This window comes from Gymnoscopelus braueri (genome assembly GCF_963280865.1).
Source record: "Gymnoscopelus braueri genome assembly, chromosome: 19".
Taxonomy (NCBI): Eukaryota; Metazoa; Chordata; class Actinopteri; order Myctophiformes; family Myctophidae; genus Gymnoscopelus; species Gymnoscopelus braueri.
In genome coordinates this window covers 8,224,181-8,250,557 of record NC_137621.1, presented here as the reverse complement: position 1 = coordinate 8,250,557, position 26,377 = coordinate 8,224,181, and the positions used below count along the sequence as shown (strand labels likewise).

The following is a 26,377-nucleotide window of genomic DNA, read 5'->3' as shown; positions in this document are numbered from 1 at the left end:
CAATGAAAAGTATTACAAAGCGCTTCTGACTAAACCTCCTAACTCCATTGGATCCTCAAACTGTCGGCCAAACCACCTAACTCCAACTCAGGTCATTCATTCATTCTAATCAATGATGAACATGACTATCTCCACATTAATGTTCAAAAACCTCCTGGCTCCACTTGAGATGGATCTGGGAAAAGTGGTGATAATATAATGACACAGTCAGAATACCAACTTTGATGAGACGGTATTGTGTTGTTTTAAAAACATGTTCTTTTCTTTTTCATTTCCTGAAAAGTTAATATTTTGGACATAGTTGGTTTCTGCCCGACAGCAGAGATATAATACGTAATACCCTAGATTCAAAAACGGGTTCCCTGTGCTGTGCGGGGGAAATGTTCAGAAGGGAACGGTTTCAGCTGTTGCGTTTTCTTTTCCCTCATCTAACAGGGTACACATTATTATTATTATTATTATGACCTTCAGTCAGTACCACTTGTCAACCAATAGGTGTCACACCAGACCACACGATCGACATTTCTCAACAGAAGAGCAGCTTCAAGCTTTATTGAAGACTAATTTTTTTCACTACAGCCTTTGACACTGTTTGATTGTGTACATTTTATAACTCTGTAATGCTGTTTTTAGACCTTTTTTATTTCTGCTTGTAATTTATTATTGGTTATCCTTTTTTTTTTGTCATTTTCTCTTATTCTGTTTTTCTTTGACATTGTCAGTCAGAATTCTTTATTCTGACCTTTGGTCGGTGTAAATGTGCTTTATAAAGTTTGAGTTGAGAGGGAGACCAAATACAACCAACAGTTGTGTATTGTATTAACATACTCCTAACATGTTATTCACAACTAACAAAACTAAAACATAGTGGAACTTTAATTGTGAACTCAATCATGCTTAAGCACAATACAAGAGGCAACAGGTGCATCTGTCCTCCACATGGACAGTAGGTCCATATAATAGACAGACAGACAGACAGACAGACAGAGTCATACCAACATACGTAGGTCCATATAATAGACAGACAGACAACCAGACAGACAGAGTCATACCAACATACAGAGGTCCATATAACAGACAGACAGACAGACAGACAGACAGACAGACAGACAGACAGACAGAGTCATACCAACATACAGAGGTCCATATAATAGACAGACAGACAGACAGAGTCATACCAACATACGTAGGTCCATATAATAGACAGACAGACAACCAGACAGACAGAGTCATACCAACATACAGAGGTCCATATAACAGACAGACAGACAGACAGACAGAGTCATACCAACATACAGAGGTCCATATAATAGACAGACAGACAGACAGACAGAGTCATACCAACATACGTAGGTCCATATAATAGACAGACAGACAACCAGACAGACAGAGTCATACCAACATACAGAGGTCCATATAACAGACAGACAGACAGACAGAGTCATACCAACATACAGAGGTCCATATAATTGACAGACAGACAGACAGACAGACAGACAGAGTCATACCAACATACGTAGGTCCATATAATAGACAGACAGACAGACAGACAGTCATACCAACATACAGTAGGTCCTCCGTGAAATTCCTTCCCTGGTCCCAAGGGAGAGCGGTCCTCGGTGTAAAGTTGGTCAGATCCAACCAATATGCCCATATATAGGCGTCATATATTTATGACATCAGGGATCTCCACATATGGGCATAAAAAAAATTGACACAGACAGGCATTTACATCAGATACTCTGACACTGGGTATGTTGTATTTTCTGTCTACACCAAATCTCTGCGCCACCAAATATGGCCAGGAGTTCATCTGACCTTGTTCCCCCAAAATTGGGCTCAAACATGGGACAAAATGCATTCTACTATGCTGCCACCAACATGTGGATTGAATTGAATACTTTATTAGACATAAATGTAAACAGCACGAGGTACAGTCAGACATTTGAGCTAAAAAGGATAACACAAAAAAGTCCATTGTGGTCCTATGTATTCAATTAATCAAGATAGCATAAAAATAACACCAACATACAATATCATCAACAAATATGAAACACTATGTACAGAGTAGAAAAAAGGGAAGAAAACAACTGTAGGAATGAATGCCAACACCTTTCTATGGGGGAAGTGAGTTTAGCTCCTCCTTTGGCCTCCTGAGAGATGGATTTTTAGGCCTGATTTGAAGGGAGCCAGAGAGAGAGGGGTCTGTCTGCAGACTGCAGACTAGGGGCGTATCCTATTGTTGGGGCGTTTCGCATTATAGGGGGGCGTTTCGTATTCCTCGGGACCTTACCTATGTTCCCCAGGTTCTATGTTCCCCAGGTTCTATGTTCCCCGCTTTCCTAGGAGAGCGGGGAATATAGGACCTAACCTAAACCTAACCCTAACCATAACCTTACATTACATTACATTACAGTCATTTAGCAGACGCTTTTATCCAAAGCGACTTACAATAAGTGTATTCAACATAGGTAGGGAACGAAAACTACTAATCACCAGAAGTCTTTAGTGCATTTTCTGCAAAAACAAGCAACCAAGAGTATACCTAGCGCTAAGGTAAAAGTGCAATATATCAGCTACCTATTTCCTTAAACAGATGAGACAAAATAGCTAAATCAAATGAGCATGAGCTAAAACAAATAAGTGTATCGACTAAACAAGATCCAATAAACAATACAACAATAGAAAACAAGCGTTCGTACAACTAGTTAACAACAAGTAGGTCAGGCAGAGAGGAAGGGTAGTGTTTCCTGAAGAGGTGAGTTTTCAGCCTGCGGCGAAATATGGGCAGTGACTCTGCTGTCCTAACATCAGTGGGAAGTTCATTCCACCACTGTGGGGCCAGAACAGAAAAGAGTCGTGACCGTGTGGATCGGCCAGAAGGACCCTTGAGTGACGAGGCAATCAGTCGCCCCGAGGTGGCAGACCGAAGTGGTCGGGCAGGGGTGTAGGCATCGACCATAGCCCGGAGGTAAGAAGGAGCTGTTCCTTTCACTGCCCTATAGGCTAGCACCAGGGTTTTGAACTGGATGCGAGCCGCTACGGGGAGCCAGTGTAGAGAACGGAGAAGGATGGTTGTGTGGGAGAACTTGGGGCGGTTGAACACCAGACGAGCCGCAGCTTTCTGAACCAGCTCCAGAGGTCTGATGGCAGATGCCGGAGCACCAGCAAGGAGGGAGTTGCAGTAGTCCAGGCGGGAGATGACAAGAGCCTGCCTGGAACCTTAGTGGGGTAACATAGGTCCGGGGAACATAGGTATGACCCCCACAATGGGATACGCCCCCCTTCTGAAACGCCCACAATGAGATACGCCCCCTAGTCTGCAGTCTGCAGATAGACTCTGTTGGCCAGAGATGCATATTTTTTTGGTGGCAGTGCAGTAACAAAAAAAAAAGCCTGGGTTTCCGAGGCTAGTAGAAAGAGAATTTACCCATGTTATCCGTTATCATCCCATATCTATGGTCCAGTAGCTCTACCAGGCTTTTATCAGCCATTCTATGGGTGATTCAATGTTAACGCATGTGCTGTCAAGAGGCAGAGTCACATTGAAATACAACACAAAACCCCATTAGCCTCGCTAATTATTAGACTTTCAGCCACAGACAGACTAGGCTGCACTAGCCTTCCTGCTTTTGTGTATAGAGGGGCGGGTTTAAAATCAGCACGGAGAGAATGCGCCTGATCCCATTGGTTCACCGATCTGTCCGTCAGCCCCCGCCCTGTCAACACAACATTAAGAGTGACGCCCACTGCACTCTAAAAACTAAACAATAAAAGCCTGGAGATCGAGGCTACAGACAGACAGACAGACAGACAGACAGTCATACCAACATACAGAAGGCCCATATAATAGACCTGTGATTAGAAATTAATAAATATTATAACAACTAAATGAATAAAAAATCTAATATTGGTTCCCCCTTGTTGTTGCAACTGGAGACAGAAGTGAGGGGGCCCTCACTTGGTCTCTGGTAGGCTGTTCCACACCCTGGACAGCAGTGTGGAGAAGCATTATAAAAGTAACTTTCAGTTCTTCTAGTTAGCCTACTCGTGCATTACTTTAATACATTTTGACTTCAATATTAATGTATACATTTTCATGTTGCTGCAGCATAGGACAACAACTCTAAACTTACATCTATTGCAGCTCGCTATGATGAAAAGTAGTAGATATAGGAATCATGTCCTCAACAAACACAAGTCATTTATGACATATCGTCGCTGTTGGGCAGAAACCTCTTATCTCCATGTTCTAACTTTTTGTTTTTTGTAAATGAATGCCCTACATAATCATACTACAGCGTCACACAAAGGCATCAAAAGAAGCAGATCCACAAAACAAATTTGAGTTTGTAGATCTGCTACTTTTGGCTATTTTTCAATTTGCATCCTGAAAAGTAACAGTTTTGGACATATGAGGTTTCCACCCGACAGAGACGACATACAGTATGTAAACTAGACCGGGCCTGATAATGGCATGTCATCTCTGTACATTTCTGTTGTCCTGTTGATAATCTCTCAAGACAGATTCAGAGCTCCGCAGCTGAATCTGTCAACAACTACCGTTACAACGTGTACAGTTTGTTGTTAGTAGGAATGAAAACACAGACGCACCACCGGAAGAGGAGGGCTGAAGGAGAGTGAACGGGCCGACATCCGGTCTCTACACGGGATAGCGGGTGGTGCCCCCAGAGACAAAATCAAAGGAAAATTATCATTTTTTTTCTGTGCAGATGGGTTCCCAGATTGTCGTGTTGCTGACATCTGTCTTGCCTAAATATGGGGGGAGGTGGAACGTGTATCTGAGTATTTACAAATGGGGGTCTGCAGCCAACATACATGGCCAAGTTTAAGCACTGACATTGACCCTTCAAGCTGAAGTGAAGATGTGACAACACACAGGTCTCATTTCTGTACAGACAGATGGGGTCTAATGACAGCATGTGGATCTCATGTGGATCTCAGACTTCATCTTGTCTTTCTATGACGTCAGTCATTTATGATGTACTGTATCTACGACGTTTGACTCCATATTTGGACAAGCCTTCTGTCGTACATCAGGTACAATGGGTATTGAATGACCGGGTGGGGAATGCATTCTCAACTTGCATCGTTCCCGAGTAGGCCAGTGCCCAACAGTATAGTCTGTGTATTAACAAATTAAAATTGTGTGTGTGTGTGTGTGTGTGTGTGTGTGTGTGTGTGTGCGTGTGCGTGTGTGCGCGCGTGTGTGTGCATACATACATGTGTGCATGTGTATCTGTCCTTCACGTATTTCGAGAACCGTCTGACCGATTGACTTCAAACTCAGTACATGCATCGCTGAGTCCCAAGCAGGCCTGGACTCATTTTAAGGGCAAGGCCACTTGGCTTTTGGTGTTGTATGTTTTTTGAGGGCACAAAAGCCAAATGCCAGGGCAGGAAGGCCATCAAACAAAACAATGATTTTTAATTGACAAAAATGAAAAATGTAATTTAACTTATATATTTGCCAGACCCAGGGGGTCAGGCCTACATGAGGCTTTGTCTGTCCCTCTTTTCCTCCCGGTCAACGTTTTTCCTCCCGGTCCCTCTTTTCGATTGGCCAAGCTTAGCGTGGCGTAGTGCTCTGATCTTCAGATTTCAACTTATAAAGTGGTTTGTAGGTGTGTTATGTACTAGGAATTTATTCTGGGTCTGGCAGAACCAGGTCTCCTGGTCTTGTTTTTAACTCTTTGACTGCCAGAGTGTTTTCATAAAGTACTCCCCCAGTGCCAGCGTGTTTTTTTGTTTTGTTATTTTGTTACTTAATTTTCATATAGTTTGTCTAGCTGCGGTTTTGAACACATACGATGGTTCCACCAGCAGAGAGCAGCAAATAGCCACCTTCATCAGCTCGCTGACTCGCTGCCCCCCCCCAAACAGAGAACAGTGACGTGTTCTCGTGTCCAACGTGTCGACGGCCAACTGGACAAACTAGCAATTGACGCGTTATCGAGTCAACCGCAGTCAAAGAGTTAATACATTTACAAATTATATGTTTTTGTAGAGTCAAAGGTTCACACATGCTCAACCCAGGACTAATCAGAGTCACGTCATATATTTATGACATCAGGGATCTCCACATATGGGCATAAAATGGAAACAGACAGACAGGCGTGTACAACAGATACTCTGACACTGGGTATGTTGTATTTTCTGTCTACACCAAATCTCTGCGCCACCAAATTATGGCCAGAAGGAGTTCATCTGACCTTGTTCCCCCAAAATTCGGCTCAAACATGGGACAAAATGCATTCTATATGTTGCCACCAACATGTGGATGGATTGATTGAAAACTATTAGACGGAAGAGGGAAAAAAAAGGAGAAAAGAAAACAGGACTGGGTCAGTGCATTCCACACTTTGGTGGCAGTGCAGTAGAAAGAGAATTTACCCGTATGTTTCTTTCTATAGAAGGGTGGTACCAGATCATTGTTGTCGCTCCCTCTAGTATTGTGGCTGTGGGTGTCACTCACTTTAGTGAGATAGTTAGTCAGGTATCGAGGGCAATGAGGGTAGAGCCTCTTCGACTATCTTTAAAACCAATCCCATTTTAATTGACCCATTGTCAGCCTTCTGATTGGACCCTGACTGACTAACCAGCAGGTTCTTTCTACCTTGTTCCAGCCTGGTTCCGCCCTGTGTTTTTTTTATGTGGAATTTGCTAAAACATTTAAAAACATAATTTTTGCCCAGTCACTATACTGCACCTGAGATGTTCCTTTTTACTCAGACCAAGTTTAAAATAAGAATTGAGTACAGTGAATATCAATACGAAGAAACTGAAAAAGCCGTTATTTCAATGGTAGCGGATGGAGAGAAAGGATTTTTGTCCAACCAATAAACAGCAACCAATGGGTGCGAAGAGGGGCACAACCACGGGCGGGACTTGACAAAGGGTCAATTGCTTAGCCCTGTCTTCTACCCTGAGCCATGCCAGACCAGCAAAACGAGTTGGAATGACCTTCTAAAAGACATGAAGATTCTCGACTCCCCAACCTCAAAACTAATCTAAAATAATTCCTGTTCTCAAAAAACAAGTGGACATGGATAAACCCCTTGAATATCCTGATAGTAAAATCCACCGCTTTCTCTGCAAATAATGTGATTCTACTGAGTTATCCCAATATTTGCCAGACCCAGGGGGTTGGCCTACATGAGGCTTTGTCGGTCGGTCGGTCGGTTCCGTTCCTCTTTTCCTCTGCACACACGTCATGCGAAGTCCGGCCATTCAGATTTCAACCACTAGGGGTCTGGCAGTACCAGGTCTCCTGGTTCCCTTGTTTCTTTATTGTATTGTATGTATTACATGTATTATTTGACTGGTGAATTGAGTACAATGGACCACAATGTGAACAAGCCCCTAGGGAGTTTTTTAGCTTTTGACTGTACTTCCTGTACTGTTAATAAATAATCTTGTTAAGGTGTTCAATCAATCAATTCAATCAATCGACCCAAAAAAAAAGAAGCTGATTGTTGCGACGCGTTGAGCTTGTAGATCTGGTATTTTTGGCTGATGTTTCCCCCAAAATATAGATGCTGGGGTTCGAGTGGTTAAACCCTATACTCCTCTGCCTGGTGTCCCCCATGGGGAAATAAGAGGAGGCCAGGTTTAGGCCCCACGGGGCCTAAACCTGGCCCCCTCCTTTCCCCTCTACACCAAAACCTTTCACCAAAATCGATCTACAAGCTCACAACACATCTCAGGGAAAAAAAGGGGGGAAAAGGTGGGAAGTAACATGACATCCAGTTATTCGTCTTTTCCAAAAGCACTCATTGAAGCAAAGTCCCCGGGACTGCGAGGAGTATTAGAGCAATAGAATTATTCATTGCAATGAATAGGTGGGGGTGGGCCGACCGTCCTCTAGGTATATTATAACTCTATGATTGAAGCAGGTTGGCAGTTGCCTCCCAAAAGCCATGGACAAAGAAGGCCAAGTAGAGTAGATTCAAAACTAACTGCCCATGCACTTAAACAGTAGTGAATTAGTACAAAGACACGTCTCTTTTTGTAGTGCACATTTGAATGACCAGTCATCCCCTCATGTCTTTAAAACAGTGTCATTTAACCACATGGAACCCTAGCGTTCATATTCTAGGGAGAACATCTGGCAAAAATAGCCTATTTTCGGCAGAGTTTTGGTGTAGTGGGCCTATTATAAACCCCTGGGGGGGATCCAGTCAACAGAGTATATAGGCCTTTTAGTGGTTAAGAGCAAATGAAGTAGGAAGAGGTCTTGGGAGAACATGAGAAGCTATTGTCACTCCCCATGTTTCCCCCACTTGTTGTGGCAATTTACAGTTTGATATTGTTTCCAGCATAAATCCTGGTCCATGCCTTGGCTGTCTCTATGGCTTGAGCTTCATTGGTCTTCCACTGCTCCGCGACATCGTTGGCCAGGGGATCGTCGGGGTTGGGTGCGTTTAGTAACGCTTGGATAGACAGCAGCACCGTGCGTATCTGCAAGGCCGGAGACCACTTGTCTTTCAAAATGTCCAGGCATATTCTTCCCAGCTTGTCTACGTTGGGATGATATATTTTGGTCATGAAGCGTACCTTGGGAGCAGCCATGGGGTATTCCTCTGGGAGAAATAGTTCCAGTTTGAATGTCCCCCCCGCGAAGGGTGAGTCCTGGGGTCCAGCGATGACCACATGGAAGTAGCGGGCGTTCCCTTCGTCCGGCTCTGCTTTGATACCCGGGACGGGCTCTGCGAGCAACCGCTGCGTCTCCTTGATAATTCTGCGATCTGCCATCATGGATCTAGCTTGGCCCTTAGCAGTGACTGTAACTGCTTCTTGCTCTCAACAACGTTTTATTTATAACCCAAAGTCTTCAACGTCAGAGCATCACAGCTGCACACTGATTGGGCAGGGTACTTTGATGGCATCACTGTTGCTACGGTAGCAGAGATAGAATCTGTCTGAACCAAGTCCCCAGAACCCAGCGGTTGCATTGAAGCGCATTGGACATGCTGGCCATTCATAGGTACTGCAGCTTAAAGCGGCCTGGGGGCCACTGCACATGAACGAGCGAAAACGGTTTCGACCAATGGGCTCGACTCACGAGCTTGCACACGGGGCTGCGCACCTCTGTGACGCAAAACGCGTCACCGAGGTGACGCAAAGCGTGTCACACTGGCCCCAAATAGGCCTCGCCCATCACATTATTTTCCAACCCGGAAGAAGGGGTGATTTCGCCTCGTGCGCTGGGTGAGAAACTCCATGCAAGTGGATGGGACGGAGGTGATTTCCGGTGCCCTCTCTATTATTTTTTTGCCAGACCCAAGGGGTCGGCCTACGTGAGGCTTTGTCGGTCGGTCGGTCTGTCCCTCTTTTCCTATCCTGTCCCTCTTTTCCTCTGCACACACGTCATGCGAAGTCTGGCCATTCAGATTTCAACCACTAGGGGTCTGGCAGTACCAGGTCTCCTGGTTCCCTTGTTTTACTCTATGGTCTGAACGCGGCTCCGGGGGAGGATGCACTGAATGTGTGCCGTATTGTAAATGTGTACATTATGGCTTCCCTGACTGGCCAACCAAAACCATCGGCTTAATTGATCGGCCAAGGTTCGCGTAACGTTTATGCCGCATGGTCGATATAAGTAGTTATGGAACATAAAGTAGCGTCAATAGGCTTCACGGGTTGGTGAAGCGTCATGTCTGTTTGTGCCGCTTGGTCAGTATAAGTCCCTGATTGGCCAACCCCAGCCGCCGGCTTAACCGATTGGCCGGGCTTTGCATGCCGTTTGCGCTGCATAGCCAATATAAGTGACGGCAATGGGGCTAGGATTGCCCACATTTGGGCACAGATCAAATCAAATGTATTAATAACGCACAAAGTTAGAAAATGTTACTGTCATTGGCCAAAGTGCTTTACAAGGAGAAATACAGCAACATAAACAGTAGGACATACAGCTAAGGGAACAATAAACAATCATCAATAATCGGAGTAAGAACATAAATAAGCATTAAAAGCAACTAACGGTGTGGTCAGCTACATCAAGAGGATTTATAAGCTAGTAGCGAGTCTTGAGCCTGGACTTAAACGATTTCAACAGAGGAGGCAGGCAGACGTGATGGGAATGCAAAGGCACGGTCACCCCTGAGCCTGAGTTTATGGGCCCTCTTCCTAGTACACATCAACAGCCTGGCTGCAGAACTTTGGACCAGTGGTAGACGGGACAGGGAGGCACGCTAAGGTGATGGATGGGGCCTGAGATGAAGCCTTGAGGAGAGACACCACAGGAGAGACTAGCTGGGGGAGAAGAAAACATGCCCATATTGACAGAGAAGGTTCTGTTGTTGAGATACGAGGTGAACCAAAAGGCTCTATGGACAGTAGCCATTTTGGAAATAAATTTGGCCTCCTCCTTACTTCCTTCACAGGTGTTACCAATTAAGGTTCTGTTCCATTTAGTGTAGCACAGTGGTTCTCAAACATTTTATCTTCAAGGACCCCCGTAACGCTGAGTGTACAAATGGAACCAAATGGACCCGTAAGGGTCCATTTGGTTCCTAACCCTCAGTTACACACCCATACAGGGTCATTTGGAACCATGAGGGTCCCTGGACCACACTTTGAGACCCATTGTTGTAGCAGAGTGTTTCCAGTGATCCAACATGCACAATATGAGCACCTTGACTCTGTTTGACCAACAAAGCCTTCATTAGTATCAAGGAAGAGGCCCAATTTCTTTCCAAATGGTGTTACCTATTCAGGGCAATGTCATCAACACCAGCCCTGTACTGGAGACGGTGTAGTAGCAGGATGTTATGATCCACCGTATCAGAGGTCTACAAGCAGTAGGATGGCACAGAGTCACCAGAGTTGGCAGAGAGGAGCAGGCCATTGTGAGCCTTCAGCGAGCCAGACTCGGGTGCTATGATATGCCTTGAAACATGACTGAAATTCTTACTGTGATTCTATATTGGTATAATAATGTCTTTATTGTCCCCTCAGGGATATTCATCTTCACACTCTGTTCAACAGAAAAACACATATTCAAAGCAAAGAACAGAACAGAACAGCGTAACAACATAGCACCAGGACAGTTCATGAAGTCCCCAGTATACACAAAAACATACTGTATGCAGGGCATTAACTGATTCAGGATTACATTTTCGAGACCTTTGATAAGAATGGCATCTTAGAAATTGGTCTATTGGGCAGGGAAGGTTCTGAAGGTTTGGGTGTCTTCAGGAGGGGCTGTACCACGGCATGCTTGAAGCAGAACCGTGCCAGGGAGCTGATGATTGATGATGGAGAGACTGCTGGGATCAGGACATCTTTCAGGAGGGCAGTGGTGATAATGTCAGGTGGACAAGTTGCACGTTTCATGGCGGAGACCAGCTTTATGAGGGAGGGTAGTGTAATGGGCAGTAGTTCAATGTGGCAGACCAGTGGGACAGTTATAGCCTGGTAAACCCTCCCTCCGGAAATCTCATTTCCATTTGATTCTGAATCGAATGGAAATGAGATTTCCGGAGGGAGTGTTTACCAGGCTAGGACAGTTAGGTTACAGGTGGTGATTTTAACAAAGAATAATAATAAAAAATGTCATGCATGAGATGCATTCAGGGTGGTGCTGGGGGCGGGGCGGATGACAAAGTTTATGATAGTGAATAAAACCCTGGGATCAGGGGAGTTGGTGGAAATGATATCAGAAGTATTTTGCTCTCGCTGTCTTAACGACTTCCTGGTATTTGTTAAGGTTATTCAAGACAAGGTATTTCAAATAACATTTGCAGCTTATCAAATTCATAACTTCATATGAAACTTTGCATGTCAGTCATAGCCAATGATAATGGAATATGAAATATCTCATCGATAGGTCTTGATCACATGACTCCAGAGATTATTTTTTATTTGGACATAAAAGTAGTAGCAGCAAAAGTTTTTTCAAAATTAAATTCATAGGAAATTATTGACCAAAACGCGAATTGGCCTGTTATAGCACCACCATGAGACCGATGCAAAAATAATTTGGGGCAGAGGTTTTTCCTTGGTCTACTGGGTGAGTGTTTGTGCGAAGTGTCATGCCAAGCTGTCCAACGTTGCCGGAGATTAGCTGCTCACAGACGAGACACGCACGCGCCTGGCGGAGACAATAAGTCAATGGTGCTCGGGGCGGGCTGAAACCATGCCCAAATGTGGAAGCTGATTGGCGTCATCGTTATGATAAATAATAATAAGTTGAATAAAAGAAATAAAAGCTGAGTACCAGTGCCTTTACTGTCATAACGGCGTGACTCTGTAAAAGGTGCGTTCACGCCGGAGGAAAAGATATCACTTGATTTTGGTCGCCAAGACATATGTATTAATGTCTCCTGCCCATGATGACTGATTGTGGATGTCAGATGTCAAGAGGAAAAAGAAACCAGTTTGTTGACTAAGACCAATATGGGGGCTTGTTTTTGTTTGCAGACACATCAAACAGATAGAATCTGTGTGCAGGGATTCCGGCGTTTGGTTGCACACTCCCTATTCACCCTTCTATTGCGGAAAATACCAAGTCCTTTCTTTTTGCCAACCATGCAGATATCACCTAGCCTGGTTCCAGATCATAGACCCCGCCCACTCTCGGTCTGGTGTTGTAATGTGGACCTAGGATTTATTCAGTACAAAATGTATTGTCCAATGAGAGTCGGAGGTGGGGGTGGGTCTAACGACAAGCCAATCAGCGAATATCTGCTAAAACAAGCGGTGCGATGACATCAGATGTAGGCGGATCCGTGGACCTCTTGTGATTGGTTTAGGGAAATTCGAATCCCCTCCCCCTTGTAATCGCCTACACTGGAGCCAATAGACCATATTCACATGGCGGCCATGTTGGCATTTTGCATTGAAAAAACGGGGTGGCAACAGGGTGGCATTTCATTAACTCAATAGCAACATGGCCGTGTGAATATGGTCTATGTCAGACTGAAGCTCCAAGCAGCTTCAGTATGATAATCAGGCTAGATATCACCACCATCATCTACATTGTACCTGTTGTGGAAGTCCCAGACTCTACGCGAACCCAAACGAGTTTGGTGTGCGGTTGGCTAGTGTCGGTGACAGGATAGCTCTGGTTAGATACAAACTACTGGCGCTTCATCCCAGCTGCAGAGAACATGTCTATATGTCTCTGTTAAGTTGCAGTTTCATTATCGGTGTGTCAAAGGCACGCTGACTGGTTGTTTTTGAGGCAGACGTTTCACTGAAGTTGAAATATTTCAACTTGAGCGAAGACGTGGAAGAAGCAAGATTTCACACATTTGCGTCTTTGTGCTTTTGTCCGGTTCAGTTCATTCATGCCGGCTGATGCAAACTTGCATCAATGCATATGTTTGCATTGACTTTGAATGTAAACACGTTGCATGAGAAAATATCCTCGCCTCCGGTGTGAACACACCTTAAGAGCTCATAATCTCACGTCTCTCCATGTTTGGGAAACGCTCATGTAATCATCAATATGACTAGTCCACGACACAAAGTGACGCGCTGTGAACTTGTATATCTGCTATTTTTGAATAGCCAACGCAAAAATATAAAACTACACAGATGCTTTCCCGGTTTTAATGGATTCAACTCCCCCTAGATGGGCTATATAACAAAATGAATGTTTTTATACGGTATGTCACGTAGCCAATAAACAAAATGAATAAATGAAACGGGGGGAGAAGAGAAAGTAACATTATGAAAACAATTAACAAGTAAAATTATACATAACACTATAACATTAGGCTATCAATCAAAGCACTAGCAGACACATTGAGGTGCAAAACAATTATTCTAGTCTTCAAACGATTCATATAATTGTAAAGAAAGCTGTCATCCATACAGAAAACACACTAACACAGTGATTGATGAATATCCTTTGTCGCCACCTTCACGGTGGGCGGAAAATGAAACAAACAAACAAACAAACAAACAAACAAACAAACAAAACAAACAAAAAAGTGTCCCCACAGCAGAAGTGAGTGACGATTCCAGGACCATGGCCAGTTCCACGGCACTCAGACAAATTCACTGGATCACGACAGAGCAGAAACAAGAAATACAACTCTGCACTAATTGTAGGCCTGTATTAGCCTCTAGTTTTAACCCATGAAATTATTACATTTATAATATGACTAATGTATATGTTAACCATTATGAATGAATAAATACATACAATAAATGAATAAATAAATACATACTTACATACATAAATAAACACCCCAGAATGTCACTTCCATAATGCACACTCTGCATATATGGGAGCAAAATAACGTTGTCCATGTGTCGTCCATAACAACGACACATATTTAAAAGGAGGCAAAGGCAATTCAACTGCACTGCAGTTAGCATCCATTTTACCCTGTCCCTGGAGTCTGCCTCAGTAAACAGAGACCTCCAGCGGACCTCCAGCGGACCGCTTTAGCTACGGCTCGTCAACTCAAAAATAATAAATCATTTAAAGGGGGATTGCCCGCATTCCTGTTCATCTGGGCTATGGGACCGTGACTGTGACTACACATCCCATAGCCTGTAACAAAAATGGCAATAAACAGCTTAATCATATGAATCCTAGCGTTCCTATTCTGCGCCAATGGTCAATGCTCATGTGCAAGTTCAGATTGATTGGTCAACCCACTGAGAATGAGGGACGGACGCACCTTTTATATGATGTCAGTGGGCCGCATGGGAGCCCCGCCCTTATTGGGCCGTGTGGTCTATGATGCTCTTTCTTTTTCTTTTTCTGGTGGCAGTCATGGCTTCCAGTTCCCACCGGAGGTCGTGTGGGAGTTCCGACTGCTCTAGACGGTACCGAATAACCGTTACCTTGCATAATGTCTTCAGGCTCGGACACAAGTCTAGGATGTACAGGTGATCGGACTTCGCCGTGTGCCTGTGTCTGTTTCCTCCGAAGAGGACGACGCGATCGCCCACCATGCAACAGACCACCTTGGAGATCCTGCACGGTCCTTTCCCCTTGGGCTCGACCTTCTTCCAGATGCTGGTCCCTGGACTGAATTTCCACAGATCATTAGAGGTGTAGCCCAGTATGTATCCGCCAAATATGTACAGCTCTCCATTGTAGGCTATGGCCGAATGACACCTGCTACCTCCCGAACGAGGATTTGCAGAAGGCGTGCTCAGCCAGCAGTTGGTTTCCGTGTCAAACACTCTGATGTTGTTGTCCTGGTCCTCGTGGCCCAGGACAACATGCCCCCCAAACACAAGCATCCTTGTGCCGATCATGGTTGCAGAGTGACATTCTAAAACGGGGCCTGGAGTGCCTCTGGTGTTAATTAAAGACCAGGTCACCGACCATGTCATTGTGGCCGCGTCTAACTTGTAGATGTCATTATTGCATTGAGTCACATTGTTGCATCCGCCATAGATGTACATGATCTTCCCAGAGACGCAGGCCGAGTGGTAGCCCTTCCCCTGTGGGACGGTCCCAGAAACCTTGGGCTTGAACCACCTGTGGGCGTCCACGTCGAACGCATAAAGCACGTTGCAGTACCCCCCTGTGTACTTTACCCCTCCCCAGATGTAGATGACGTTGTCAATAAGCACGGCTGTGTGGCCGTAGCGCTTGGAGGGAACCTCCAGTGATCTTTCTCCTCTTCCGGTTGTCACCGGGTACAGCTTCATCCAGCGCATGGACACTGTGTTGAGGATGCGCACCACGATCTGGACGTCTGCGTCATTCTGGTACAATTTGTTGGTGTAGTGTAAGGAGTACACCTTGTCGCCTACTGCCACGGCAATGACAACATGCCTGTAACTGTCTGTCTTTCGTATGACGTTCTTATGCACCGTCCACTGCATCTATCTCCGTATGTCTGTCTCCAACTCTATATCTATGTATGCCTGTATTTAACACTCTCACTCTCTCAACATCTTATAGTCGTCTTCAACAATTGAAACGGCGTATATATGAGCTGGTCTGTCGTCACGTACAATACAAACCATTGTCACACATGCCCAACAACGGCAATTTGTGCAGGTGCTCTTATCTGTGCATTCCTTTACAGTTTCACCAAGACAATGGTAATAATGGCAAAACCTGAGACTGCTTACAAATAAATTCCCAGGTATTTCTTTATTTGCTTTTTAAATAGTGATTTACGAGTCGATTTGGTCATTAGCAGTGGCAAGGAATTCCATGTTTGCATTGCTCTGTATTCTACAGTGCGTTTTTTAAAAAAAGTGTTTGCCTTGGGAAGTGAAAACCGGCCTTGTGTTGCATGTCTGGTGAAATATGTACTGTATATGACTTGTGTTTCAGCTGACTGTACCGAAATGGAGTTTTGGATTGTAAAACCTTCCATGTTGAAATTGGCTGTGCAGCAGTCATTTTGTACTTGGCCCTTCTCGCCAGAAGGGCCAAGTACAAAAAAAGAGTACATCGGCATTCGTCTGCCATTAATCACATTTGTTAATCACACCCTAACCCTAACCCTAGCGTTATCAGGCAAAAAATATAGATATTTGCCTGATGAAGTCGAAACATTGCGCCACAAATCAAATACGTTTTGTGAACTTTAAACCAGTGTGCGGATGTTTTACCTTCTCCTTGATGTTGGTGTTGGTGCCTTGAAGCCTGCAAACGCTAATCTACATGATGATGGAATGTTTTAATTTGTCAATTTAAAGAGGAAAATTAGGAAATGTATAAATATTATCTGTAAACCAAATATAAAGGATACTGGGCTGCCACAACCTCTCTCTCTCTCTCTCTCTCTCTCTCTCTCTGTGTGTGAGGCATGAGATCAAGGTGCTGCTCACTATCAACGGTTCATCCTCCACTACTCTGCTAGAGATCATAAACTCTGTTGTCACAGTCGGTCACGTCCCACTCAGGCATATAGTGGAGGTTGTGTGTCGTCAGTCAGTCAGCCCTCCTGTATACTTACCGCTGTCTCCTGTGTGTTGGCACAGCAGTTAGCATCCATTCTGCCCCTGTCTGTCCCCTGGAGTCTGCCTCAGTGGACTGAAACCTCCGGCTGACTGCTTCAGCTCTACGGCTCGTCAACTCGACTATTACCTTCACTCTGGTTGACTCGCCCCGGCTGTGCACTTTTCTTTTTTCTTGGATGATCCGTTTGGCTTGTAATCACATCACAACGGTGGATAAATAGACTTAACCCATTAAGACCGGGAACACATCTGTGTGTCATTTTAAGATTTCTTTGGGCTATCTATTTAAAAAAATCGCGAAGATTTGTGCAAATCTTTGAATATAATATATATATATTTTTTCAAAGCGATATTTTTTTTTACTCAAATCTTTGCTTCTGGGGATTCTACAAATGTCTTCTAAATCCTACAGTTTTTGAAAAACGTATGTTTCTATATCAGTTGTGCTCAAACTTTTTCATGTCAAGGACCCACCAAAATGATATGAATATGGCCGCGGACCCCCATCTCAAAATATGCTGTTCCAGGGACTCCCAGAAGCAAAGATTTGAGTGAAAAGATTTCGCTTAAAAAATATAGGCTATATACATAAAGATTTGCAAAAATTGTTTACGATTTTTCAAAAAATAGCAGATCTACAAGTCCATAGTGCTGCGCTTTGAGCTTGTAGATCTGCTATTTTTGAATAGCCCAAAGAGATCTAAAATGACACAGATGCGTTCACGGTTTGAATGGGTTAAAGGGAAAAGACACTTTGGTAGAGGTTTGGGTTGTGTAGTTCAGTGGTTCTCAAACTATTTTGTGCCAAGGACCCGCAAATTGATACGTGTTTGTCCATGGACCCCCGTCTGAAAATATTTTGTGCCAGGGACCCCCAGAAGAGAAGATTTGTGTTAAAATATTTGAATACTTTCAAGACTTTTTTCAGAAATGTTCAAAAATAGCAGATGTACAAGCTCGCAGCACGGCACAAAGTGACGCACTGTGAGCTTGTATATCTGCTTGTATATCTACTCCACCACATCTCACCACAACTTTTACTCCACTACAATTATTTGAAAACTTTAGTTACTTTGTAGATTTTGATTATTATTACAAAACATGCATTACCCACTTCAGCCCTACAAACATTTCGCCATTTGAAAATAGCCCTTCTACGAGCTCACAATGCGCCCCGGTGCGACAGTATTTTCGCCTATTTTCAAAAGATTTTTAAACGTTTCATACATTTGAAAACTTGTGAAATGGGACATTCTGCATAATGAGCACTTTCTACTTTTGGTACTTTAAGTACATTTTGATACCAATACTTTTGTAGGCTACTTATACTCAAGTGAATTTTTAATTCCTGTGTGTGTGTGCGTGCGTGCGTGCGTGCGTGCGTGCGTGCGTGCGTGCGTGCGTGCGTGCGTGCGTGCGTGCGTGCGTGCGTGCGTGCGTGCGTCCGTCCGTCTGTCCACAGCATTAGGCCTACATGTATTTTTCATCACCTCAAGTGTCAGTCAACTGCACACATTGTGTTTGCTGCACTTTGACTACATGAAACACTCGCTCAAATCCCACACTCGGCCACAGAAGGGCCATCCTTTGGACAACAAGCCATCCAGACAGATGGCAGCTTTGCACCACCTATAGATTTGGACGAGTCAGCCTCGGGCACACCAGCATTTGAGATCTAAAAGTTAAGTTGGTCCGCTGCATCCGATCCGTAGTCTCAACGATGAATGCTAAAACGTTTTAGTCTCCAGAAACGCAGCGAGGCTGCAGTGTCCCCTTGCATGTCCAGTAGAGCGCTGGTTCTCAAAGTGGGGTCCGAGGACCCCCAGGGGTCATTTTCTTTTGGGATTTTTTTTTAATGTTTTGGGGCAAATCTTTGAATATATATGTAGTTTTAAAGCGAACATTTTTAACTCAAATCTTTGCTTCTGGGGATTCTACAAATGTCTTCTAAATCCTAACAGTTTTTTTTTAAAAACAAAATGATATGGATTTGTCGGCGGACCCCCCCATCTCAAAATATTTTGTTCCAGGGACCCCCCAGAAGCAAAGTTTTGAGTAAAAAATATATATTCTATTCAAAGATCAATGATTCTTTTTTCCCCCAAAAATAGCAGATCTACGAGCTTGTATATCTGCTATTTTTTGATAGCCAAAGAAATCTAAAATGACTCGTTCCAGGATTGAAGGGGTTAAGAGAACACCTGACATTATCCATGCACAAAGTCACAGATGTAAATTTGCAAAGTTGGCACCTTTTTATTTTTTGGTGGAAATCCAGATATTTTCAAGTGTGTGAGATCAACAGAGGATAATCTTATGAACTGAATTTTTATTGAAATTATTTATTCATTTATGTATTTATTTACAAAGAAAATGACAGATGGAGGGGGGTGCTAAACGGCAACGCAAAAAGGAAAATGACAGAAAAAGCTTTTTCAGAAGCGAAAAACCAATCTCTTCTCACAAACCTGTACAGTGTTGTTTTTCCCCCTCTATGCTGAGGACACATACAGTATGTGGATGTTGGAGATGAAAGCGCCCACCACCACCCACCTATACTCAATGAGGAGCAGCGACAAGTCTCTGTGGATTTTCTCTCTCTAGCTTTGTAAAACAAAAGACACTCTTCTTCCCAGTCCTCAATAGGACGGCAAAGCAGATGAAAAAACCTTGGACATAAAAGCTAAATAATGCTCTGAGAGAATGCATTGTTTACCGCATGCTCAGGTAACGACAGCGCCGTAAAGTCCCAGCGCTGATAAGGATGCCCGTGACCACGTCTTCCCTATTATACCTCAGACCTCATAAGCATATATTTGAAATGTCTGCCAGTGGTGGAAAAAGTACTCAATTTCTTTACTTAAGTAAACGTATCAATACTGCAATTCAAAATTTACTTGAGTAAAAGTACAAAAATATTGGTATCAAAATGTAATTAAGTACCAAAAGTAGAAAGTACTCATTATACAGAATGTCCCTTTTCACAAGTTTTCAAATCTTTTGAAAATAGCAGATCTACAAGCTCACAATGCGTCGCGTTGCGATGCATTGTGAGCTTGTAGATCGTCTATTTTCAAATGGCCGAAATGTATATAGGGCTGAAGTGGGTAATGTTATGTTTTGTGATAATAATCAAAATCTGCAAAGTAACTAGTAACTAAAGTTTTCAAATGATTGTAGTGGACCAAAAGTATGTAGTGGAGTAGAAGTAAAAGTGCTGAACATTGGAAATACTCCAGTAAAGTAAAAAATACCTCAGAATTGTACTTAAGTACAGTACTTGAGTAAATGTACTTAGTTACATTACACCACTGATGTCTGCAGAAGAAGCTAGCACTGCAGTAGGCCTATATGGACTTCTCAGATGTGTAACTTCATTAGACCATGGTGCAAGACGACACGCCGCCTTTTGCTTTCTAGTCTCAAGAGATTGCAGCATCTAGCGTGTCCTTTCTGAGGATGGAAAAATAAGAGCTTTTTGATGATGAATGCAACCCAGTCCTCATTGAGTTTTGGTGGGTGGCAATTGTCAAAAACTAGAAAAAAATATCCAGCCATCTTGTAAGATTACAAAGGCTGTGCCAACCTCCTGTTGGAAAGTAACTATGTGCATTTACTCAAGTACTGCACTTACAGTAAGTACAATTTTGAGGTATTTGTACTTTACTTGAGTATTTCCAATTTCCAAAACTTTTATTTCTACTCCACTACATCTAAGAGGCAAATATTGTACTTTTACTCCACTACGATTATTTGAAAACTTTAGTAACTAGTTACTTTGTAGATTTTGATTATTATTACGAAACATACATTAACCACTTCAGCCCTATATACATTTCGGCCATTTGAAAATAGCAGATCTACAAGCTTACAATGCGTCAAAATACATATCATTTTGGGGGTCCTTGACATGAAAAAAGTTTTAGAACCACTGATATTATAGCAACATACAGTAAGTTTGAAAACATTTAGGAGACATTTGTAGAATCCCCCAGAAGCAAATATTTTAGTTACAAATGTTTGCTTTAAAAATGTATATATTCAAAGATTTGCACACATTTTCAAGATTTTTCAAAAATAGCAGATCTACAAGTTTATGGCACGGCACCTGAGCTTGTATATCTGCTATTTTTGAATAGCCAAAGAAATCTAAAAATAACACACAGATGCATTCCCGTTTTTTTTCACACACATTAGGTTGCTGGGGTGGGTCTGTTCTACTTTACTTAAAGGTATAGTCCATGAGCCAGACAAGATTTCATTATCGAAAGAGTGGGCAAAACCATTGCACAGGAGCAGCTTTTTCATGGTTATCACACATTTTGTTATTTTCCCCATATATACATGACAGGTGAAAAAATGACAACATTTAAAAAAGAGTTATCATAATGAAACTTCCTGAGTTGATTACTTACATGAAGACAATGATTTATCGTATTACAAGTTTTCTGAAATTGTATATTTAAATATGCAAATTAGGCATTTAGTCCATGAGCCAGAGCCCCAAAATATAGCCAGATATTGAATATTCCCTCGTTAAAAACCTTTGAATCCAACATCTTAACAAAATGAAATAAGTATGTTGACTCTGGCTTTGTCCAATGTTGATTCTGGAAAGTTATGCAAATTTGGGCATATTTTCCTAATGCCTAATTTGCATATTTAAATATACAATTTCAGAAAACTTGTAATACGATAAATCATTGTCTTCATGTAAGTAATCAACTCAGGAAGTTTCATTATGATAACTATTTTTTAAATTTTGTCATTTTTTTCGCCTGTCATGTACGTATGGGGAAAATAACTGGCTCTGGCTCATGGACTAGTAGGGTAAGTGATTTTCTTTGGTTAAAATAAGTGTTAAATAGCTCTATATTGTGATAGTACTCATTACTATAGAGTGTTTGTTCAGTAACAGGAGTCTCCTTGTCTCTCCAGCTCTTTATTAAACAGAAAATGCATTTTCGTTTCAGTTTTTTTCATTTCCAATTTTATCCAATCAGGATAGAGAACTCAGTCAGGATACAGATTAAACAAGTGAAATTGGAAGTGATGACACTAAGAAATGAGCAGACAAGATTGGAACTGGAACACTATACAAATTAAGCTTAAAAATTGGTACTTTCTCCTGATTGGCTGAGATTTTGACACCTACCGGAAAATGTATTTTCTGTTTATTAAAGAGCTGGAGAGACAGGGAGACATCTGTTACTGAAAAAACACTCTATAGCAATGATTACTATCAGAATATAGTGTTTTAACCTTTTAACAAAATACTTTTTGTTTTAACCAAAACATGTCACTTACCCTACCTTTAATAAAATGGTCCTGAGTTGCATTGTACTTAGTGAGCTGTTTTTTTCTTCTTCTCTGCGATATACACCAAACCCAGCTATTCGACAAAAATAGCCGATCTACAAGCTCCACAACGTAATGCATTGTGAACTTGTAGATCTGCTATTCTTGGGCAAAAATTCCCCCCAGAATAGGGATGCTGGGGTTCAAGTGGTTAATCACCCTTTTAACCATTAACCATACTACTTACACACTTACTTAAGTACATCTTAAGTGTCCTGTTTTTTTGCAGGGGGGTTTTCTCCCCTGTTTTTGAAAGCATGGAAAGGAAACCAGCATGGCAAGCAAGAGAACATGAGATGAAGAGGAGCAGAGAGGACGGGGGAGGGAGGGAAAATAGGAGACACGAGGAGAGGACAGACAGGAGATGGAGACAGAGGGAGAGAGGGGCACAGGAAGACAGAAGTAGTGGATAGAGGAGAGAGTGAGAGGAAAAATTAGAGTTTTTGATTGATTTAATACTTTATTTAGAAGTTTGCAGAAAAAAGCACATGAAAGTCAGTTCAAATACAAGGTCAACTAAATAGGATTAAATAACCCAAGAAAGCCAATGGCTTTTTTCAATTGGGGTCCTTTTGTACTCAAAGACAGATATACACTACTATGCAGAAGATCATATAAAAAAAATAGAGAAGAAAATAAGAAAAAACAAAACAATCTGGACAGTAAAAAGTTCAAGGGGGGTGGGCCTGGGTTATGACTTTTACAGGGGCCAGTTTCAAATTGCAGCCACCTGAAGGTGTTCTTTTAGGGCAGTTTTGAAGGAGAGTAGGGTTTTACACTCCTTTACTTCTTTTGGAAGGGCATTCCAAATTTTTGTTGCATAGCAGGAGAACGAATTCAACCCCTTGTTTGTGCCAAATCTGGGTTGGACGTGATCAGTGGCGCTACCTCTGGTGTTGTGATTGTGGACTTCATTTACGTTTTTGAAGTGCTTTGACAGGTACATGGGGATCTTAACGCTGTGGTGTATCTTGTAGACCAGGCCCATTGCAAGTTGCTGTACTCTGTCCTCAACAGGGCTGGATTAACACCTCTCAGTGCCCCTGGGCACTGGAACTACATTCGCAAAAATGTAGGTTTCTTTTTCTTTTTTTTCTCTAATCTATCTTATTTATTTCATTCGGATTAGATAACTGCAAAATGGGGATTTTTTTTTGCCCCCTGATGCCCAGGTGCCCCTGGGCACGTGCACAAAGTGCCCATATGGTAGATCCGGCCCTGGTCCTCAACCCTGAGCCATCCAACCGTAGCAAAGTGGGGTTAGATGAGTTGTAGGAAGGGCCCCTGTTCCTCAAAGTAGAGGTAGAAAGAACAGTTGGGACTGTTGGAGGCATGCATGAGAGATGGAGACAAACGAGGACAGAGAACAGACGGGACTGGTGCAGGCACATGAGAGCAAACATGGAGAGAAAGTGGAGAAGGAGACAAATTAAGGGGGAGAGAGGAGCGACTAGCAGATACAGTACGTGCCAATACAGGTGATCATGGCTATGTAGAACAGCTGGGCAATCTTTTTGGGCACAAGAACACTTGGCTGTTTTCCCAGGCTGGAAAGACCTGCCAAGACAGTGACACTTCAAATAGTCATAATATTGTACAATATACACAGTATATGGTTTGAATAAAAAAAACATTTGGCTGCTGTTTCATATTTCAGCAAGCTTATTTCCCTGTGCATATTATTATGTGCAGAAGAAAAACAAAATGAAGCGTACACAGGGACCCTGGGGTTCATTCACACTTTGTGTAGTCCTGGATACATTACTGTCACAAGGCAGATTTATAAGCGTGTGTGCGTGTGCGTGTGCATGTGCGTGTGCGTGTGCGTGTGCGTGTGCGTGTGCGTGCCTGCGTGCGTGCGTGCGTGCGTGCGTGCGTGCGTGCGTGCGTGCGTGCGTGCGTGCGTGTGTGTGGATGGGTTGCTTCTGCTCATGGTGTAAAGTAGCTAAGTACATTTATTCAAGTACTGTACTCAAGTACAATTTTGAGGTACTTTTACTTTACTGGAGTATTTCCAATTGTCTATACTTTTACTTCTACTCCACTACATCTCAGAGGCAAATATTGTACTTTTACTCCACTACAATTATTTGAAATCTTTAGTTACTTTGCAGATATAAATTATTACATTAACCACTTTAGCTCTATTTTATACCTTGGCTATTAGGAAATAGACGATCTACATGCTCACAATGCGTCGCATCGTGACGCGTTGTGAGCTTGTAGATCTGCTGTTTTCAAACATTTTAGAACTTTTACTTTTGATACTTTAAGTATATTTTGATACCAATACTTTTGTACTTTAACTCGAGTAAATTTTGAATTCCGGACTTTTACTTGTAACAGAGTACTTCTACATTGCAGTATTGACATTTTTTACTTAAGTAAAACATTTGAGTACTTTTTCCACTGCTGCTTCTGCTTGGAGTTGCGAAATGTTGGGTCACTGAGTCACTGGAAGCAGCTTTAAAGTGATGTAATACCTGCAGCTTACCAGGGCCAGAGGTTCAACCGACACATCAGCCAGAGGATCAACTACAAAGCAGTGGAAACGGATGCTTTGCTGATGAAAATGTGATACATGCCGAGGTTATTATAGCTTTGAATTATTTTTTCCCTTTTCTTTTTCCCGTTTTGACTTCATGTTTATCAATTTCAATTAGTTTTAATTAGTTCTTATGGTGGGTTTGCTAGTTTAGTTTTTTATTCTGTGAAAAAGCTTAGTTTTAGTATAGTATTATCTTATTGCTTTTAGTGTTTATTTATTGTAATATGGGGTAGTCGGGGGCAATGCGACATGTTGTGAGCTTGAACCAAAAATGATAAAAACAAATTGCCTTTTTGGCCACATTTTCGCTGCACCCCTAATTAAAACCGTTGTGTCAAAGGCTTAGCTCAAACTGCATCAACACCAGATAATTTTTTCATCAATAGGACATTGGTAACACCAAGAACCACACATAGAATGCATGTTTTTCCATGGGAAACAGTCACTTTGTTACTTGTGATGGAAAAATTTAAAATTATAACCATCACCACACATCACACCGCACTTGTATTTGCCACATATTGCCATATCATATTTTAGCCTCTTTGGAATAATGCAAATAATGTGAAAGACTTCACTCCTAACCCCAATAATCATGAGAATCACTATATGTCTGTAGTGGTTCTCAACCAGTGGCCCGGGGACCACCAGTGGTCCTTGTATTAGTTATTAGTATAACATAGCGTCACAATCATTTCAACAACTTAGCTTTGGCTAATAAAGAATATCAGATCTACAAGCTCAGAGCACGGCACCCAGTGCCGCGCTATGAGCTTGTAGATCTGGTATTTTTGAAGAATCTTGAGGTGTGCATATCTTTGAATATATATATATTTTAAAAGCGAAACATTTTAACTCAAATCTTTGCTTCTGGGGGGTCCCTGGCACAAAACATTTTCAGATGGGGGTCCGTGGCCAACATGTATATCAATTTAGGGGTCCATGGCATGAAAAAGGTTGAAAAACCACTGCTGTACAGGACTGTATTGTATATATAGATGGATAATATAGTAAACCTGATGATGTAACGATACAGCTGATCCTATGGACGGATCCTTCAGCTCATGTTGGTGCCCTATGCTATGAATGGATCATAACATTCTGGCTGAGCGGATTTTATAGAAACTAACAACTCCACAAGGTTTGTGATGATTCTGTTTCCCAGGGTTTTTTCTCTCTCTCTCTCTCTCTCTCTCTCTCTCTCTCTCTCTCTCTCTCTCTCTCTCTTCTTGAATCTTCTTTATCTCTCTTCTTGCGTCTCTCTCTCTCTCTTCTCGCATCTCTGTTCTTGAATCTCTCTCTCCCTCTCTCTCTCTCTGTCTCTCAACTCTCGTCTGTCTAAGCTGTGATCCTGGAGAGCTAATTGGATTCTCCCTCAGGGCTGTGTGGGCTACACACACACACACACACACACACACACACACACACACACACACACACACACACACACACACACACACAATGGGACAGTTTAGGGTGATGGCACAGTTCATGCATAAATGTCAGTTGTGACTTTACATCCAAACATACGGTAAAAAGAAGAGAGAGAAAAGGACT

General features: G+C 42.6%; 1 protein-coding gene across 1 annotated transcript; it reads right to left on the bottom strand.

Moving 5' to 3' along the window:
- Nucleotides 1-8,316: 8,316 nt before the first annotated feature.
- On the bottom strand, nucleotides 8,317-8,775 carry LOC308074631 (ubiquitin-conjugating enzyme E2 N-like; the record flags this gene model as incomplete). The annotated part of the gene is made up of 1 exon (XM_080414139.1): nucleotides 8,317-8,775. One exon carries the CDS (start codon nucleotides 8,773-8,775, stop codon nucleotides 8,317-8,319), a length of 459 nt encoding a protein of 152 aa, XP_080270265.1.
- Nucleotides 8,776-26,377: the final 17,602 nt, after the last annotated feature.